Source organism: Chelonoidis abingdonii, chromosome 3 (assembly GCF_003597395.2).
Source record: "Chelonoidis abingdonii isolate Lonesome George chromosome 3, CheloAbing_2.0, whole genome shotgun sequence".
In the NCBI taxonomy this organism is placed as follows: domain Eukaryota; kingdom Metazoa; phylum Chordata; order Testudines; family Testudinidae; genus Chelonoidis; species Chelonoidis abingdonii.
In genome coordinates, this window is record NC_133771.1 from 14,337,028 (window position 1) to 14,354,068 (window position 17,041).

The window sequence follows — 17,041 nt, forward strand, 5'->3', positions numbered from 1 at the left end:
ATCCTATAGTTTATAAGAACACAAGTAGTGAAGTAGAAGGGCTTTGATCAATATAGTTATAACAAGAGTCTGAGTATCAAAAGTAGTAATTTGATTTCCTAGAGCACCTTTCTTGTTATCTCACAGTTCTGCTCAAAAAGAGTATAAATAATAGCAGATAAAATAAAACTTGCAAACATTTGAAGGAATTGTAACACCCATTGACACTGCAACACCCCCCACCACAACCTGAGAGGCCCTGGAATGAAGAGAGCAGGGCTCATAAGTGCTAGGATCGCAGGCAAGGAGAATGGGTACCTCTTTTAGTGCGGGCGAGGCAGCGTGGACTGCGGGTATGGGGGCAGAGCTTGGCACTCCCAGGTTCACCAGTACCATGAGCACTGTAGAGATATGCTGCTGCAGGAAGTCGGGGGTGCTGAGCCAGTAGCTGGGACTGAGGCCGGGGGCCAAGGTGGTGCTGCTGTCAGCTGGGACCAGCAGGTTACTCTCCAGCTGCACCAGTGCTATTTGGGAAGCAGTATGTCAACCGAGGCAGGAACCTTGTGGGCCCCTGCTTCTCGCAGGAACTGACCCGACCAGCCATCCATTCCTGCAGCATCTTCCCACCAAGTGGTTAGGTACTTTAGGGTTGGGGGGAAGTGCCATCTGCCTCAAACTTCAAATCTAAGCCACTTTTGGAGCAGGATACTAGAACAGAAGGCTCATCATTGTGTTGTACAGTTACAGTTCTTGTGTGAATCTGTTTAATCCACTGTGTTCACCTTTAGGGTTGTCAAAAGGATAAAATCTTTGTTTGAAGAAAATGTTCTTGACTTATTTCAGGCGTATACCAAGATTTTCAAAAGTGACTAAGGCCTGGTCTACCATACAAAGTTAAGTCGAACTAACTACAACACAGATTTCACCCCTGTGCGACATAATTAGGCTGAACTAATCGCTGGTGTAGACACTTCTAAGTCAATGGGAGAATTCTTCCTTCAACATAGCTACTGCCTCTTGGAGAAGTGTATTTATTACGTCTAGATATGGCCTTATGATCTTGATGGCTTTTGGATGAATGTAAGACACCTTAAAGGGCCCTGATTTTCAGAGGGTGGGAGAACAGCACTTTCTGAAAATCAGTGCCTTTAAAGTGTCTTTAATTGCATGTCGAAATCACTGATCACTTTTGAAAATCTTAGCTGCGGTATCTACCCAGATTGAAGAAAACTGAAATATTAAGCAACTCCCTCATTGTAGCAACTAAGGAAGATTAAAATACTCAGCTGTGTTGTAAGACATGTAAGTAGCCAGTGTATTCTTCTTAAAATTAGGAAATTTTTAGCAATTTCAACAAAATACTTTGACATTTAAATGACTATTCAGCATTCATACCTATTTTTTCACTCTAGGTCTATTAAACTTGCACAGCAGAGTTTGATTTTGGAAATCCTGGTAATGTGCTCTGTATGTTGTCTGTTACACAGGAAGCCCAGAACTTGATGGCTCTGACGAACGTAGACACCCCCCTGAAAGGTGGTCTTAATACCCCCCTCCATGAGAGTGACTTCTCTGGAGTGACACCTCAGAGACAAGTTGTTCAGACTCCAAATACAGTGCTTTCCACACCCTTCAGGTAAAGCAAACTATTCAGAGATGATGGGATGGGTGGAAGTTCTTAAAATATTTTGAATTACAGGATTTGATTATTGGTCCTACAAGAAATGCTAGCTTGATTTATTTTATTTTTTTTTAAGCCCTCATTATACTACTTTCTTTTTCTTCTTATCATCTTTGTCAAGTTGAGAGCCTCACATCTTTTAGTACAGTGTCTAGCACAATGGGGTACTGGTCCATGACTAGGATTCCTGGCTGCTATAGCAATACAAACATGGTATATTTAAAATGGACAGTGGCATTCTCTGTAACATTTGATCCTAAAATTTCCAAAGTATCGCATCTGAGTTTCAGCTGTCGAGAGACACTTGATTAAAACTTCTGTGAACCTTTGAAAAGCTGAGGTGAATATTTTATAGGCCGCGTTGATGTGTATATAGAATATATATAATTCTTGTACAGCCAATCCAAACATTATGGAATTGTTCGTTTGACTCTTACAGTAGGTCCTGAGTAAATATATCCCACAAATGCCATATTCCATAGAACTGGAAAATTCCATAGACTCGGTATATTTTGTGGCTGAAGTTTTTCAACTCAAGTTTTAATTTTACATCTGTTTATTGTACTTGAGGAAGCAGAGGCAAATGAAGTAAATAGGTATTCTTGTGGCAACTTTTCAAAAATAACCTCAGTCTGTTCCCTAAAAATGTTTATTCAGATGCTGCAATTGTATCCACTCAAGCAGGTCTTTATTTTATGCAGAGTTCTTCTGAGATCAGTGCAGCTTAACACAAGTGCAAAGGTCAGCCTGTGCTGATCCAATTGCTGACGTGTGTGTGTGCGCGTAATCCGATTTTGCATTCAAGTTTTTCATTCACTAAAGATTAGATTTGCACATGCAAATAGGGTTGTTTTCTAGACACCTAACTTTCATGCATTGTGAGTGTTCACTTCCAAAATCTTGAATGGAAAAATGTGTGCTTGTTATGTTAGAAACAGTATTATACAATGTCTCTTTTATTTAAAGGAAGCAGTATAACAAAGCAGAACCTTCATGTTAACAGTTTTAAGATGGATTAGATGTTTTTATTATTTATTCTCTCAAGTTTAAACATCTAAGAGCCCTTTTAACTGAAATGTTTCCTGTACTTAAGTATTACTCTGTGGCAATCTGAAATTTGTAACATTTTGCTGTGACTAACCTATGCAGAATACATGGGGACTTTAGTTGTAACAATACTTCAGAAAAATCTAAGTTAAAAAATATGTTACTTTAATAAATTCAAGCCTGTAGTAATTTTTTTGGCACCCGTGGAAAACTGTGTTTTTCATCTGTGCAACCAGAACAAAGCTTTCTCAGGGCTAAATAAAATCAATGGGCTTTGCCATTCTGACATGTGAAGTGTTTTAAGAAGTCTCCATCCTTTCAAGCTAAAGAGAACTGGAGTATTTTTCTAAATACATTTATGCAAGGCTATAGCATTTTTAACTTCGCATCTTAAATACTGTGCTTTGAATCAGTAATAGATTCTCTTTGTGTGTGCGCTTGTGTTCTCCATTATTGTTTCTTCTATGAAAGAAACCACTTCTATTAAGCTATCATCACAGATTGCGATGTCTTACAAAAAGTTCCGAAAATTGGATCAATTTAAGTGTATCTTACTATATAAAAAAGCATTTGAACACTTTCAGAGCTGATGCCCTTTGATTAAATGGTCAAATGTGCCTTTTCCTAACACTGTAGGACTCCATCTCATGGAGCAGAAGGTTTGACCCCTCGTGGTGGAATAACTCCTAAACCAGTGGTTGGAGCAACTCCAGGTAGGACTCCCCTGCGAGATAAATTGAACATCAACCCAGAAGAGGGAATGGCAGATTATAGTGATCCGTCTTATGCAAAACAACTGGTAAGTAGTACATGTGAGGAAGAGAAGAATGTTCTAGTAACTTCCTGGGGTTTGAAATTCATTTTGATCTCCTGTACAGAACTTGTATTACCAGTTGCATATAAATATTCATTCACGACCTACTAAAATTACATTTTTGCATTTTCATCACATCAAGAATACACTTTAAAAGCAAAAATCTCACCACAATGAAAAAGAAAAACAGCTTTGAGTATGCCCAGTCAAAGAGCTCCAGCACTCTTCACCACATAAAGACATTTGGCTATAACTAGGCCTCAGTCCCACTTGTGTCTTTGAAGTGGAACAGGAAATACTTAGTCCCAAGAAAAGATTCATTTATCCTGTAATCCCATTCCACCCTCAAATCCCTCATATGTTGGCCGCCAATTCTAGATACAGGACTTACTCATCAGTGTACCCTGTTGACAAAATTGAAGTAGAGTGGTATTCAGGTTTGCCCATTAGGAGCTCTAGCCCTTGAAATGCCCATTAATGTAGCAGTCTGGTCCAGATTCTTTCATCACCTTTGTCAACACACGTTTCCATTCCTGGATATTCTGCCAGATGAATCTCGCCAAATAGATGTGGTATAAGAGGGCACAGAACTGTATAGAAATTGCCTTGGGAGCTCCTTTTATGTGGCAAATTCTGCAGCCTGTACTGTGGTTTTGGATATCTCCCACCAGAGGCATCAGTGTTTCTCTTTGGGCTAGCAAAGGATTTCCAGTCCAAAGTGCTTGGCATGTTCTTTTGAAGGAAATAGCTCTTTTAATCCAGAATCTGAAGTTTTCTCTTAACTTAAAGAAGCTTTCTCTAAGTCTGTTTGGAGGTCCTTGCAAGTGTCTCAGTGCCATCTCATCGTTTTCAAGGGTAAGCTTGGCTCTTGACTTTGGAAGTTCAACAAGAGACTTCAGCTTTCTGACGGTTTCCAGAGATGCTTGTGCTATTGCCATTACGCTACTGGCATAATTGCCAGATCTGTGAGCCACTGCATTGAAATTTTAGAGTAGCGATATCTGAAGAGAAATGTTCCAGTTAGACAACTCTCCACAAATAGCCCTATATCATTCTATATGAATAACTTCATAAAGTGCATGTCATCTTGAACTTCTAGTGTCATGTTGAAACTGACAGTGAGAAAAGAGGAGCCACTCCTGTGCTATACTCCTACATTAAAATAGCTGTTTCTCTGGATGCCTTTCCTTGCACCTTTTACAAGCTGTTTTCAGGGAAGCTGCACATCTTCCTCCCACAGGCCTCAGGAGACTGTATTCATAGAGCATGAATTCTGGAGGCATTGTCTTTTGTATAATGTGGATTAATAACGTTCATCTTTCACTCGTTAAACTTCTTTAAGTTTTTACTTACATTTTCTGTTAACTGCATAGCTAAAATCACCAGGTGGCATCTGTACTTTTTCCTCTGTATTTACTGGTAACTTAGGACAACGGAAATCTACTATGTAATATAAACCTCTGTGCATTCAGAATGATTAAAACTTGATTAACTTTCAACAGGAAAGAGAGTCTCGTGAGCATCTGCGTCTAGGGCTTATGGGCCTTCCTGCCCCCAAGAATGACTTTGAGATTGTTTTACCGGAAAATGCGGAGAAGGAACTTGAGGAACATGAAACCGATGATACCTATATAGAAGATGCTGCTGATGTGGATGCTCGCAAACAGGTGGGAGTACATTGTGAAATTAGTAAAAGTTCTCTACTCTGTATGTTATTTCCTGTAGCTCAAGATACATACTTAATGAATGCAATAGGTTGTATGAGGAAAATTAGTAAAACTTATATATTACCTGTCTTAGGGTAATATTAGAATATTTAAAGGAACACACTCAAGTTAAAAATCACACTTCTGTTGAAATATTTTTTTTAATTTACTAGTATCATAAATCACACCTAATCTTAACACAAGGAAAGAGATGGTAAATATAAATTTTTCTGAAATATTATTTTTTTCCCTTAGTCACAGTTTTTGGTCCCGATTCTGTAACGGCTTAAACGTGCTTAACTTTATGCACATGAATTAAATTAAAAACTGTCTGTTCAGGTTTTCTTTCCGAATCTAATATGGCAACCACAAAATATTACATGTGAAATATAGTAAGGATGTGCGCCATTTATCAGGCACCTTGTTTTTATTTGTTGCTTTTTCTAAGTTCTTTGGGGCATTAATTTTGGGAACATAATTAGAAATTTTCTTCCAGTGCATACCTTTAAAACAATATTTTAATAATTCTCTTTACCCTTCGCTATATGTTGGCAAGTGAACTAAAGATGGAAACGAAACCTGAATCTTTATTCATGTATGACAAACATTTTCCATGTTTTGTTAATACTAGGCTGTCCCATTGAAAGCAAGCGTATATGGAATAGAATATTAATTGTAAGGTCCTATAGCCTATTAATATTACATGCGCTGTATTCCTCGGTAATGTAGAAATGATCACAAGGAAATGAGGATCGCTATTCAAAATATAGTTGGGTGCAAAATTCCAACTTGCCTACTACTTTACAACTGCAAAGAGCTACACAAATAACAGTCACAACTCTCTGTGGGAAGCAGGTGTTCACATACAGCAGTGGTGAATGTGGTGTAAATGCCGGGATAAATAGTACTATGTTGATTTTGTAGGTGAGGAAAACAAGGTGCAGAGTCAGGCACCGTGTTTTCCTCAGCTGGAGGCACTGTGCTTTTAAGAAACAATACTTCTATTGGCACTGAAGAGAAGGGGCTCGGAGGAGGCAGCTCTTATGCTTTTGGAAAGGTGTAGCTAACACTCCTCACCTGCATGCATGCACACCTCTCCTTTGGCTAGTGTTTGGAGGAGAAGGGGACATTATTATTTAATAATAATGAATAAATGGCCATTGGTCCCTAAGGCAGCAGGCAAGGCCTGCTATCCTCCTCAACCTTTCCAGTATCCTGCAACCTCCTGTGCAAGTACATTGGGCAAAGTCACTTTGTTGTCTTTTTCTTCTCTTGCACACCCATGCGGGGCCAGCTGGTGTCCCATTTTAAGAGGCAATGTAGTGGCAGAGCTAGGATTAAAATTTAGGAGATCCTGGCTACACTCCTGAGCTTTCAGACAGTGCTGCCTCTCCATTTTTTTTGTACCCTGAGTGTTGGAAAGTGTGAGAATCCTCCTATTATTTCCTTAAACTTCCATTATTGTAATTGTGGTGGAGGCTTAGTAGTCCCCTGATTTCATAGAAGGGAGAAGTGGGGGCCTGCCAGCCGAATGAAAGGAAGTAGTAAGGAACCTAGGCTGGATGAGCCAGCTCCACATGGGATTGTGGAGCAGATGTCTCATGAGGTTGAAGCCAAAGGACAGGAGGAATTTCTTAAGAACAAAGACTATGGTAAAAGATGACCCCATGGGAGAATATTACGATTGGGTGAAGGTTCATTAGGGGTATCTTCTCTAAGGGTATGTCTACACTACGAAATTAGGTCAATTTCATAAAGTCGATTTTATACAGTCTATTGCATATGTCCACACTAAGTGCATTAAGTCGGTGGAGTGCGTCCCCACTACCGCGGCTGGCATCGAGTTACAGAGCGGTGCACTGTGGGTAGCTATCCCACAGTTCCCACAGTCTCTGCTGCCCATTGGAATTCTAGGTTAAGCTCCCAGTGCCTGATGGGGCAAAAACTTTGTCACAGGTGGTTTTGGGTACATGTCGTCAGGCCCCCTCCCTCCCTCCTTCCATGAAAGCAACAGCAGACAATTGTTTCGTGCCTTTTTTCTGGGGTCCTGTCCACCAGGCCCATTCAGCCTGCTGCCTGCCTGCATGTTTGGAACCCCAGGCAGGCAGCAGCCTGAGTGAGGCTGACGGACGGAGACCCAGACCAGTAGCTGGCTGAGCCACTCAGCCCATTGCTGGTCTGGGGCTCCATCTGCCAGCTCCTGCCAGCCAGGGTGCCGCTAAGCTCCACTCAGCTGGCAGACCTCAGCGAGGTCGATCAGGGGTGCCTGGACAGACATGGCTATCCTCCTCTTAGAGCACCAAATGGGAGTGATTCCAGGTCATTCTCTTCTTTAAGTTTCATCTCATGGAGATTCTGGCCTGCTTGGAATATCATGCGAGCTGGAGACTTCTGTCTCAGGCTGCTCTCCCAGCTGGCATTACCATGCGATCGCACCTATCCCAGCCTGCCCCTTACTCCCATGGCTCATGAAGCCTGGACAGTAGTAAGGAGCAGTTCAACTTGTGGAATGACAAATCCAGAAGGAAGGATTGCACCCTGTGGGCCACATTAAGATTATTTCAGAGACCTAGATAGCATTTAGTCCCTATAAAAGTCTTCATGAAAATTTTCCCCCACCCTTAACAAAAACGTTAATTTATCAGAGCAGCTGAAAGGGTAAGGAACCCGGGACTATAACTTAGAGAGAGCTTCCATATTATTTAACTCATAATTGATATAATTCAAAGTAAAATTTCAGCCTGGTCTATTCTAAGACAAAAAATGCAGGAGGGGAGTCAGAAAAAGAAACAGTGACCTGTTTCCGCCCAGTTTCAAACTGGGGACGTTTCGCGTGTTAGGTTAGTGTGATTACCACTACAGGGCCTTTTTTTGCCACAGACTTTGTCAAATCCACAGGAATGTTTTCTCTAGTTACAGAAGCTACCTATGCAATGTCTATATCTATGGCCTTCATGGTCACAAAGCGGTCATGCCCCTGCCCAAGGCTGACACAGCGCAGAGTGCATGTGACATAGTGACCTGGCTTGGGCAGGATCACTAGCGAGGCATGATACTTTTGCCGTTAAGCAAACATAGCAGTTCTTTCCTGGCCTCTGCCACTGAATTTCTCCATGCATTACGCTGTGCCCTATCAGTGCGGGAGGACTGCATGAGCTCGGAAAACATGTCATCACGAGTCCATTTTTTTCCACCTTCTAATCTGCGATAACCTCGGGGACGGAGATGAGAGCAGGAGCATAGAAACATTCTGGAAGGGACTGCATGGTCACCTGTGCTGCTGAGTTCACCGCGCTGGCCAAACAGGATATTAAATTCAAAAGTTCCCGGGCTTTTTCCTGTGTACCTGGCTAGTGCATCTGAGTTGAAAGTGCTGTCCAGAGCAGTCACAATGGAGCTCTCTGGGATAGCTCCTGGAGGCCAATACCGTCAGATTGCATCCACACTATCCCAAATTCGACCCAGTGATGTTGATGTCAGCGCTAATCCTGTCCTCGGGGAGGAGTACAGAAATCAATTTTAAGAGCCCTTTAAGTCAACAAAAATGGCTTTGTCGTGTGCACGGGTGCAGGGTTAAATCGATCTAACGCTGCTAAATTTGACCTAAACTCGTAGTGTAGACCAGGGCTAAGCGCACGATCCAAAGTCCAGGAAAGCCAATGAAAGTCTTTCCATTGAATTCTGAGCTTTGGCCGAGGCCCTAAGTTCTGTCTAGTACAGTGGATGGGAGGTAAGCTGTCAGTTGGTCATCATACGCTCTCCCCCATTCTCTTATGGTCTCCTGTGTAGCCTTTCTTCTTACCAAAAAAACCCCAAATAATAATAATATCACCTCTACTGCAGTAGTCTAGTGGCATTCATCTTTCTTGTATTACTGGGAATCAGACTGTATTGCGGTGGTTGGACTAACATTTGAAATATCTATTTAGGCTATTCGAGATGCAGAGCGTGTAAAGGAGCTAAAACGGATGCACAAAGCTGTTCAGAAGGATCTGCCAAGGCCCACAGAGGTAAGTAACAGAAGCTTCTTCATGATAGTGTAAGAGCAAAATGCTGTTTAAAGGAAAAAGAGGAATAAAGGAGACATTGAGAATAGTTGTTTGGTTCTCTTTTAAACAATAGCCACTGTAAAGCATAATACAACTAAACTGGATCATGAAAGAATATAATCATTCCTTCAGTATGCTAATTTCATCATCTTGTGGCCAATTTTTGCCTTCATATGGATATAATCAGTGGGTGTTGCATACATATAACTGAAAACAAAATTTGTTTTTTAGATTATTGTGCTGGTACAAAGTTCTTTAATCATCTGTTACATACAGCTCAGTTTTAAATACCAGTATTCTAGTGTGTGCATTGCAGAAGTATATTTTGGCTGACATGACATTAATAATGCATAATGTTTTGAAACATATGTTCTTTCTGGCTAGGTAAATGAAACGATTCTGAGACCTTTGAATGTAGAGCCTCCTCTAACAGACTTGCAGAAAAGTGAAGAGCTGATAAAGAAAGAGATGATCACCATGCTTCATTTTGATCTTCTGCATCACCCGTATGGAGAGCAGCCTGGGAGTAAAAAGGGGAAAGGCCCAGGATTTGGAACGAACAGTGCGGAGCATATTACATACCTCGAACAAAATTCTTATGAGAAGCACTCCAAAGAGGAACTCAAGAAGGTAAGACTGATGTGTCACAGGATTACTGACATATGGGCTCCAGGTACTATGATCCTGTCATCTTGCAAGGAAAACAAGCTCAAGCCTGGATGAAATTTAGTGGGAGATCTCCAAGCAACATATAGGTGCTGCAGGAAGTGTTACTGAAGATGCAGCAGGTGGCACTCTCCCCTGGGGGTTATAACTTAGCAGTGCTCCAACATGGTGTTGGGAGGCACTATGTGGTTGGAGGTGCTGTCGTTTGAGTGAAACGTAGAACTGTGGTCCTGATCACCTGTCTGTTAGTAAGAGTAGGAGCTCTATAGCCTCTCCGGTTGCCAAATTACATCTTGATAACAGTCCGTTCCATGAAATTAAATGACCGCAAAGTTTGTATTGGATCTGATGATATTAAGTTCCCATCTTCTACTGGCTGTATAGCATTCCTGTGCACTGTTAGATAACTGTGTGTTTCTTTTTGTCACTGCTGAGGTGGAAGCAAATCCATGCATTATAAAAATAATAATGATACATGTCTCTTTGTATAACACTTCACATATACAGTGCTTTGAATAGGCATGAACTAAAGCTCACAAAATTCCTGAAAGTATTACCCATTTTGCACATGGGAAAACCCGAGACTGAATGATGAAGTGAATTTCCCAAGCCGTGCAGTGAGTCAGTGGCAGTGCCAGGATTGGAATCTGGGGGCTTCTGACTCATGCTGACCTCACTGTCTTCTAGTATCCGTTGCCTATGTCCCGGGGTGTTTAGTTTGTTTTGTAACATTTGGAAGGCACTTTGAGATCTTTTTGAGATGCTATCGAAAGGTGAACTATAATATGGAAAATAACAAGTATTTTCAATCCCCTTTCCCATCTAATCACTCAGCTTCTAAATAGACTCTAGCTATGTCCAGCTATAAGCCTACAGCATTTGATTTAGGCTATTGCCAAGGCTGCTGCTCTACATCAGTATGATCCTCAGTTATAGCAACTGAACTTAAACCATAGCTGGCTGGACATGGCTATGAAGGCAGAATTGGCTGCAGCTGGAACAAAGCAGCAGGCATCAGAGCTCCATTCTCACTGGCATGTATGTCCAAAGTTATATATCAAGATCTCTGGTTCTGGGAGTTCATTTATTAAGTAGCTACAGATGTTTCACTTCACAGCCAAGTGACTGACTGGCAGGTCAGAAATAAAGCAATGGATTTGGCTCCTTGAGGGGTTCTCCACTGTCAATGTGTCAGTAACCTTTAACTAAGGTTATGTCTGCTCTAGCACTTTTGTTGGTAAAACTTGTCACTCAGGGCTGTGGAAAAAACACACCCCTGACCGACATAAGTTACACTGACAGAAGCACTGGTGTGGCCAGCACTGTGTTGGTGGGAGACACTCTCCAACAGACATAGCTACTGCCACTCGTTGGGGGTGGTTTAATTATGCCGACGGGAGAGCTTTCTCCCGTCAGTATAGAGCAGCTACATGGGAGACCTTACAGCGGTGCCCCTTGTAGGTTCTCTAGTGTAGACATAGCCTAAATGTTTATGGCAATCAAAATGGATGAAAAGGACAACCCCTGTACTACTGTGTGTAAGCCTTTCTCATTGGTAGATTCTGTACAAATCTGTCTAGATTCTTAGACTGTGCCCATCACTGTGGTATTTTAGCACCTACATCCCTGTTTACTTGGAAACATCTTAAAAGATGTATAAATGTGAAACATCTTTCCCTGCCCATATCTGACCCATCATTCAAGAGCTATACTTTGTCCAACTCCAACAAAGCTGAACAGAATGTGCCTCCAATTTGTTATTAAATTAAAAATTACACTTGAAGATTTCTTAGTAGTAGAAATTAAGTAGATGGAAAATCTAGTTAGATCACATAGTTTGCCACTCTGACAATATCAGTTTATTTCCTAGACTACATTATTTTAGCACTTTGTCCGGTCTCTTTTAAAGTATAACAAGAGCTGGGTCTGCTATCACTTCCCTTAGAGAATATTCCACAGTTCAGTAGAGCTCCTGGTCTGGAAATTTTCCATATATTTACTAGACGTTTTCTTAACTTTAGACAGAAATTGTTTCCCATTCTGTCTGGCTTAATCTCTCTGCATATGGGAGTAGTATCCTCTGTATATCCAAACTGCACTTTCACATTGCGGTATGGTGGACAATAAGAATGGTCCCTTATGAGGTGGTGATCCTCAAGATCCTGCAAGCTTTTCTGATTGTTTTTTTTTACTTCCTCCTCCAGAAGGTACTGCATTTCCTCAGTGATTGTACTTCTCTGCAGGGCTGGCTTCAGGCACCAGCTCAGCAAGCGTGTGCTTGGGGCGGCCAAGTGGAAGGTGCAGCATGTTGGGCTCTTCGGCAGCAATTTGGCAGCAAGTCCCTTGGTCCGTCTCGGAGGGAAGGACCTGCCACCAAATTGCCACCCGAAAAAGAAAGCGGTGCGGTGGAGCTGCTGCTGATCGTGATCGTAGCCTTTTTTATTTTTATTTTTTTTGCCACTTGGGGTGGCAAAAACACTGGAGCCAGCCCTGCTTCTCTGGAAAGGGCTACTAAAGATATGCAACATGATACCTGAGCGGATAAAGCTGTGAAAGCCATGTAGCTTTCACAACCACATAGTCTAATTCTTAAAGGGGTGATAATTGATACTAGTAAAAACATTACCATTTGTGGGATTTTGCTATATTAATAACACTAGGGCTACTCCTTTTCTTTCTTTCTGAGCTACAGGCTTGTGTGGTTAATTAGCTATTCCTTAGATTCACCAGATAAGATGATTTCAGAGATACCCAAGTAGCCTTCTTGATGGTGTTGCTATAAACTATAGCTGAAGTTCAGTAATTTATCTAGTGAATCACTACGTTTGAAAACTCAGAGTTTGCCTTTTATATCGATGTGTAATATTGTAAGAAAGAAGGTGTAGTTATAATTCTGTCAATAGTATATGTCACATGGCAGTTTTTGTTTCCCGTATGTGTTTGTTCTGTATAGTACATCAGACCTGATGCCATTGGCAGCAGTTGGTTTCATCGCTCCGTTACACCAGCTTTCTGTCAGTGTAACTACATTTGAAGTCAAAGGAGTTACACTGGTATAACAGAACAACTAATTGAGCTCCAGATCTTTGATACTCTTGGCGCCTTAGAGTTCTGTCTTTTATGCAGTGGGTTCCTGTCCCACAGTAAATATCATCAGATTATGTTGAGTTGTGTGTTAAAAACTTTTCCTGAAGCTGGAGTGCTGGAGCTCTGGATTTCTTACATTCTTGTAATGTTGTATTTTAATATTTAGTGTGAAATAGGCCAAGATTTTCAAAAATGATTGGTGAGTTTGATGCTTCAGTTTTGGCACGTCCAACTTGATATGCCTTTGTAAGATGTCTCAAGGTGCACACCCCAAAATTAAAGCACTCCTGTTTACTAGTCACTCTTGAAAATCTTGGCAGTAATCTTTATTTCTCAAACTTCATTTTGTCACAAGAACAGTTGCACCACTCTGTGGGTGTGAGAGGAGCTCTTGAAATCTACTTGTCAGTTTGATCTTAATGTCTAAACGTCTCTTGTTGGTGTCATTTCAACAGACTGAGACTTGTGCCGTACGTCTCTTTTGGAGGCATATGTGCTCCAGATGGATTGTGTCTTGCTTTTTGGTTGTGGTGGAGCATCATGAGTCCTTTCCTCTTCTCTGTTCCTTCCTCATTGTTAAGATGCTTCATAAGCTGATTTGGAAACAGTAGAACATTCAAGTCCTTCTACAAGGTCAAGCTGTATTTTCTTCAGCTGTAATCAGAGTAGTCTTTCTTGCATTGTAGCCCATATTGCATGGAGCACAGATCATCCATTCCTGATAGAATAGATTTTCGAAGCTGTGCTAAGGAGAGCAAGCAAAAGAGAAAAGAAATTGATGGTATTTTCCATTCCTCAGGCATGTGCTGATGCAGTTGTTCTTTCTCCCTCTCTTAAGATATTTACTTGTATCTCTTTTTCCCTGTTGCATCAGTGCTAGACACCTCAACCTGTCTCTGCTTGTGTTAGGTACAGCAGATTGTTGGGATTGGTCAAACTGTGTGAAATGAGGAATAGCTGCAATGTAAGTAGCCCCATTGCCTAGGTTTCATTTATAATTTAACGCATTTGTGTTGAATTTCATATTTAGCTTAACCTGAAATGGGCTTTTTGTATGGAGAGAGAAATTACCCCTGAAAATTGCACTCTACAGGGTTGAAAACTACAATGGGAGTTTTCTGACAGTCTGTACTTTTGTGATTGAAATTTCTCATCATTTCCAACAGGCCCAAGATCTACTGGCACAAGAGATGGAAGTGGTAAAGCAAGGAATGGGGCATGGAGAGCTTTCAAGTGAGGCTTATAACCAGGTGTGGGAAGAATGTTATAGCCAGGTGTTATACCTACCAGGACAGAACCGCTACACACGAGCTAACTTGGCCAGCAAAAAAGACAGAATAGAATCGCTTGAAAAAAGGCTTGAGGTGAGTATCATTTTTCTGCTTTTTCACTTGATGTTTTTTTTTAATGCCAGCTTTCATTGTTTCAGCTGATTTACAGATAACTAGATCATTGACTCATCTATCACAGATCAGATTGCAGAGAAAAGAAAGTCAAGGAGCTCTTCTGGAGCATCAAAAGACCCTCTGCTGTCTTCTTTTCTTCTCTAATAGTAGGGTATGGATTTAAAAAATATCATACTTCAGGTTCCCTTCCACAAGTTTTTTAGCATTAACTATTATAACCCTGTATCAGAGGGGTAGCTGTGTTAGTCTAGATCTGCAAAAGCAGCGAAGAGTCCTCTGGCTCCTTATAGACTAACAGATGTATTGGAGCATGAGCTTTCGTGGGTGAATACCCACTTCATCGGATGCATTATAACCCTGGTAATTCTTGTTATCCATATAAACATCCAGTCCCTCTTTGAGGCCAAGTGCTTCACAAGATTCAGTGACAGCCTGGGGCAATGAGTTCCTGTGACCCAGGAAAAGAGGGAAGAGAGTGGATCCCAATGACTCCAGTCCGTTTAAAAAAGGAAACTTCAGACTTTTTTATGCCTGGTGGGTCCTCTGGACCTGGAATGTAGGTTAGGTTTTGTGTGTAAGTGTGAAATAAAAATGAAACATCTCTTCAAGTTCAGAATAGAAGACGGGAAAGAGAGAGAAAAACAGTTTAATGAAAATAATTTGATTGGATTTCAATATTTCATTGGGGTGTCTGCAGTCTGAATATCGCAGCATTGTGCTAGGGTCTGGGAAGCAGAAAGTGAAACTACTCTTTCTGGAGTTGTCAGTGTTATGCAAAGTGGCTTCCCCCGTTGTCATCTCACTCACCTCAGGTACATACAAAATGCTGCAATCAAAGGCCCCAATCCAGCAAAACATTTCAGCTAAGACTCAGAGGTAAACACATTGGGCCAAAATGTTCTACATTGTCCTCCTGTTAGTTTAGATTACTCCCCTGCTTGAATCCCTCCATTGGCTTACTCTTACATTCAGCATCAAATGCAAGCTTCTTGTCCTCTGTTTCAAGGCTGTGCATAATTCCTTTCCCTCCCTCACCTATATCTCTTCTCTGCTCTCAACTATTCCTATATCTGTCTCATTAGCCACTTGATTTTTTTTCTTTTGTCTTCATGCTCTCTTTCCTGCTACTTTGTTCTCCTGCAGGTTCCTTCTTCCCCTGTTATGCAAGGCTATAACCTTCCTTTCATTTCATCCCTCTTAATTGCTTTTTTCTATTTAGAGCTGTTAGACAATGACTGTTTCTTCATCTTTGTTGCTGTACAAACTGATGCATGCAAATAATAAGTGCAGAAAGTACACAGCATTGATAATGTAAAATAAGATTTGCTTCAGATTATTTCATTTGAACGACTGTGTAGTACCAATAACACTCAAGGAAACCTGATTTAATTCAAAATACAATACAATTACAATGTTAAGCCTAAAGGTGGCCATATTTAAATAATGCAGGCACCATATTTTCCCATGATTAAAGGAAGATTTCTTTTTTATGTAAATTCTTTATCTGCTCATCTATTGTTGCTGGTAGTGAATGCCCTCAAACTACTGGTACCAAGAAAGTAGCGTGCCAGGTAAGTCAGAAGGCTGTACTTTGCAAGGTTGACTCAGTGAATTTAAGTAAGTTTGCCTTGTGTCTGTGTGTAAGTGCAAACCAAGAAGCTAATCCCAAAGACAGTTTTGCTTCAATAAAAGGTAGATGTTTGGGCCACAAATTGTTCAGCTCCAGAAACTCTATAACTACTTAGGCATGGTCTCCCCTCAAAACATTAGGTTGACCCAGCTACATCGCTCAGGGGTGTGAAAAATCCGCGCTTCTGAGCAATGTAGTTAAGCCAACCTAACCCCAGTACAGGACAGCACTAGGTCAACCAAAGAATTTTTATTTCAACCTAGCTACCACCTCTCGGGGAGGTGGATTATCTATGCAGAGTGGGAGAATCCCTTCCGTTGGCATAGGTAGTGTCCACACTGAAACACTACAGCAGTACAGCTGAGTTGTGCTGCAGTAGTATTTCAAGTGTAGACAATCCCTTACTTCCCTTCTAGGGAACTTTGTCCCATTAATACATGAATGTTGGTTATGTTCAATGTCTTCCAGCAGAGTGCACTATTGCTCTGCATAATGCTTTATGCTGTGTTGCAATGACAGTAAACTCTGCTGTAAAGAATTATTTTTTATATAAAAGGTATATCTTAGTTTAGGAGCACCCAGCCTTTGTGGCGACAAGGGCTGGGTTGGCATCTTGCCTGGAGCCTGAGGACTGTATCTAATTTATGTATAAATACACATAATCTTTAGCATTAAAATTAAGTATTACACACACAAAACTACAACTTTAAGGTAAAGTCAAGCACTGAAAAGTTAGGAAGTGCTAGAATTAAGGATGCCTGTTCTAACTTAGTTCGGACGCCGGTGCCTATGCATGCATTACAATACCATCTTTAATTACATGGTTACTTATTTCTTTTCTGCATGCTCATCAGTGAACAGGATGGATGATGTTCACTTAATGAGCAGCCATTCAATATTTTTTCTCCTTGTTCTTCAATGTGAGGCCCTGTGCTTTATTTACTACACGCTGTTCAGACCCTGCTCTGAACACAGA

At 41.1% G+C, this 17,041-nt stretch overlaps 1 protein-coding gene across 1 annotated transcript in view; it reads left to right on the forward strand.

Moving 5' to 3' along the window:
• CDC5L (cell division cycle 5 like) overlaps window positions 1-17,041 on the forward strand; it is a 45,332-nt gene that overhangs the window by 10,461 nt on the left and 17,830 nt on the right. Inside the window, exons 9-14 of the mRNA XM_032802090.2 lie at window positions 1,467-1,615; window positions 3,344-3,506; window positions 5,024-5,188; window positions 9,157-9,237; window positions 9,661-9,906; window positions 14,196-14,393. Of these exons, the coding sequence (XP_032657981.1) occupies window positions 1,467-1,615; window positions 3,344-3,506; window positions 5,024-5,188; window positions 9,157-9,237; window positions 9,661-9,906; window positions 14,196-14,393 (1,002 nt within the window). The remainder of the gene's footprint in view (window positions 1-1,466; window positions 1,616-3,343; window positions 3,507-5,023; window positions 5,189-9,156; window positions 9,238-9,660; window positions 9,907-14,195; window positions 14,394-17,041) is intronic.